The sequence below is a fragment of the Gossypium hirsutum genome, chromosome A01, assembly GCF_007990345.1.
Source record: "Gossypium hirsutum isolate 1008001.06 chromosome A01, Gossypium_hirsutum_v2.1, whole genome shotgun sequence".
In the NCBI taxonomy this organism is placed as follows: Eukaryota; Viridiplantae; Streptophyta; class Magnoliopsida; order Malvales; family Malvaceae; genus Gossypium; species Gossypium hirsutum.
The window spans coordinates 24,633,619-24,636,386 of NC_053424.1; the positions used below are offsets into that span (position 1 = coordinate 24,633,619).

The 2,768-nt window shown below is 37.0% G+C and overlaps 1 protein-coding gene across 1 annotated transcript; it reads right to left on the reverse strand.

The window, feature by feature from the left end:
- Window positions 1–240: 240 nt before the first annotated feature.
- Window positions 241–2,219, reverse strand: LOC107918019 (eugenol synthase 1). The gene is made up of 5 exons (XM_016847506.2): window positions 1,881–2,219; window positions 1,664–1,798; window positions 979–1,216; window positions 692–895; window positions 241–597 (listed from the first exon to the last, which is right to left on the reverse strand). The coding sequence occupies exons 1-5, from the start codon at window positions 2,061–2,063 to the stop codon at window positions 431–433; spliced, it is 927 nt and encodes a 308-aa protein (XP_016702995.1). The 5' UTR covers window positions 2,064–2,219; the 3' UTR covers window positions 241–430.
- Between the last annotated feature and the right edge of the window lie 549 nt (window positions 2,220–2,768).

The following is a 2,768-nucleotide window of genomic DNA, read 5'->3' on the forward strand; positions in this document are numbered from 1 at the left end:
ACGACATTCTCTCAACTACGATCTTTAATGGTACATCATTTATATTCATGAACCAGTCCATATATATTGATTTTCAGAGTTTGAGGTTTTGGCTCCTTTATCCCATAATTTACCTAAAGCAATGCTCTGAAATTATTTTGCTTGCATGGCTGTTTATTGATGACCTGGTATTGGCTTTTGTGGATGGTGCACAATGTAAAGAAAGAGCTGCTTGTAATATTCAGAGACATGGACTATGAGTACGACACAAGAAGAATAGCATGTTTGGCATTATGTTGAATGATAGTAACGAGAAATTTATGACATAAACACACACATGCATACACACAGAATCCCCAAGTCCTCTGCACAAATCTCTCAGTGACAGTTTTTGAATTATTACTGGTATCAGTTTAATAACAACAATGATCTGATTTGATTTCTAGCTTTCTCAAACAAAACGACTGAGGCCTTCTTCCACAGTGGTGTATTTCACTTGAGGGTAGAGCTCAGAAGCTTCGTATCCGAATGATGGATCGATCTCGAAGTTGGTGCAATCACCATTGACAAAGATTGAGTGACTGATGGCCAACATAATATTGATTGGGATTGGAGACTCTGCAAGAATTTGATAAAATGCATGAATAAATAACCAAAGTATGATAAGATTCCTATGAACAAATCCAAAATAAGAGCAGGAGATTTTATCAACCTTGGATCTGTTTGAGAAGTTGGTCCTCAGGAACATATGTTTTCTCAAGGGTTTTGCCAATCAACTTCTCCCACAGGGCGATGAGCTCGTTAAATGAGTAGGTGTTCTTGGGAGGCCTGATGAATAGAGTCTTGTTCGCTGTTCTGGGGTCATCAACAGCTTTGATGGTGTAGGTTCCGATGTCAGCTTCATGGTTGAAAACAGCTGCAAATGGTGATGGCAGATGCTTTATTTAATCTCTAAAACTAAGCGGTCATCAAGTTTCTGATTAGAAATGCTTTGTTTACCTTCAGGATTTCCATCACCTAGAATAACCACCTTGTCTCTTGGGGGAGAGGTGGCTCCTGGCTGCGACAATGTAGGAAGAAAATAGCCTGCAAAGCAGTTAGCAGGCACATAAGTGTAAGGGATCCCTTCAGCCTCAACAGCATGACGGATTTGAGCCTTGATTGCGAATGTCGATTTTGCTGGCTCAACCGCATTGTTCTTGTCCACGTCCATTCCAAATTCCGATGGGAAAAATCTCTGATCAAAATTCGTTAGAATAGAGTGAGAAAACGGTAAGTTGTTGGGTCCAGAGTCACCAAAATGTGTTCAATTTTTTTTTTTGGGTATAAACCACAAGTGCCCACGTCCAGGAAAGATATTCAAGTGAAGTTCTCTCAATAATTTGGAATCCAGAAGTCGAGCTTGGCTCAAATGCATGGTATCGAATTTCATATGCGTGTAAAAGTAGATCTAAAACTGTTTAAGTTGTTCTACCGTACCAGGGTTAGTAAATAGTAAATACTACGCATCTACAGCATCATTTACAATAACTACCAGCACATGGAGGGTCCATTCCACCAAAGTGGCCTCATACGGGTTTAATTATATCAAAGTGGTTGCAGCTAATTTGATTTACAGTGATGTAAGATACTATGTTGAAGCCAAACTTGAATATAAAACAAATTAAAGAGAGGAAACACCCACCTTGACATTCCCAGCTTCTTTAATAGCAGCAATGATCTTAACTTGATCTGATAACTGCATTTGACCCACAACCGAAATCACCACATCAACTTGCTTTATTGCTTTGACCAAACTCTCATGGTCGTACATATCCCCCTGCATGACACAACAATAAAAGATAAAGATATGTCACAGCCAGCCATGGATGTATGTGAAGAAGTAAAAGGTTACTACTTACTAACAACAAATGGACCCCTAAGTTCTTGAAGTTGTCGACAAGTTTTCCCTTAACAGGGTCGGAGACGGTGGACTCCCTTACAAAAACAAAAGTGGGATGACCCTCTTTTGCACTGGCTTCCACAATGAACTTTCCCAGGTATCCAGTTCCTCCGATGATCAAAACCTTGCTCTTTTCAGCCATTGAAGAGTTTCTTCAGCTACAGAAACGACAACCCAGATGAGAGATGTATTGGCACAAATGAATTTGCGATGGTATTTGAATTTGATGTACTATTTATGGTTGAAGTTGGAAGAGCCTTGCTAGTGGGAACTTCGTGCCTCGTGGGTCCATAGAACCGAAATAGAAAAAAAGGGCCCATGCTCCGTGAAAAACCAATGAGAAAAAGACGGAAATGCTCATGGTCCATGGTCCATGGTCCACGTATCATTATTTAAAATAATATTTTAAATGGATATTCATAACACTTAAATTTATCCTATTATAACCTTTAAAAAGATTAATATCTATAACTCCTAAATTCATGGTCTTTATGTGAAAATTGAATCATCCTTTCATCTTTTGTTTTTTTCTCTTATTTATTTTATATCTCTTTTAAATTTTATAACAAAATTATATTTTTATAATTTTATAGTTAAATTTATTTTAAAATTTTGATCGATCCTTATTCATAAAATTTCTATCCAAAACTTTGTATGAAGTAATTTACTAGATGAAATATGATAATATTACAATTTTTCATTGAATGTAAAAAGGACTTTTTTTGTAGATTGCGTCTTTGTTCGATTAGTATAAATATTATTATAAGAGTAGGATAATGTGAGTTTGAGTGCGCTGAAATACATTATCCTCTTATTTAAGAGTTGGGGAGAGGATAAAAACCTATAA

Excerpts from the sequence above, each read along its gene's own strand:
- LOC107918019 (XM_016847506.2), bottom strand. The coding sequence starts at position 2,063 with ATGGCTGAAAAGAGCAAGGTTTTGATCATCGGAGGAACTGGATACCTG. Across the intron at positions 1,799-1,880 it reads TAGGGGTCCATTTGTTGTTA|GGGGATATGTACGACCATGA; the intron begins GTAAGTAGTAAC and ends TGTGTCATGCAG. Across the intron at positions 598-691 it reads ACTTCTCAAACAGATCCAAG|AGTCTCCAATCCCAATCAAT; the intron begins GTTGATAAAATC and ends AAATTCTTGCAG.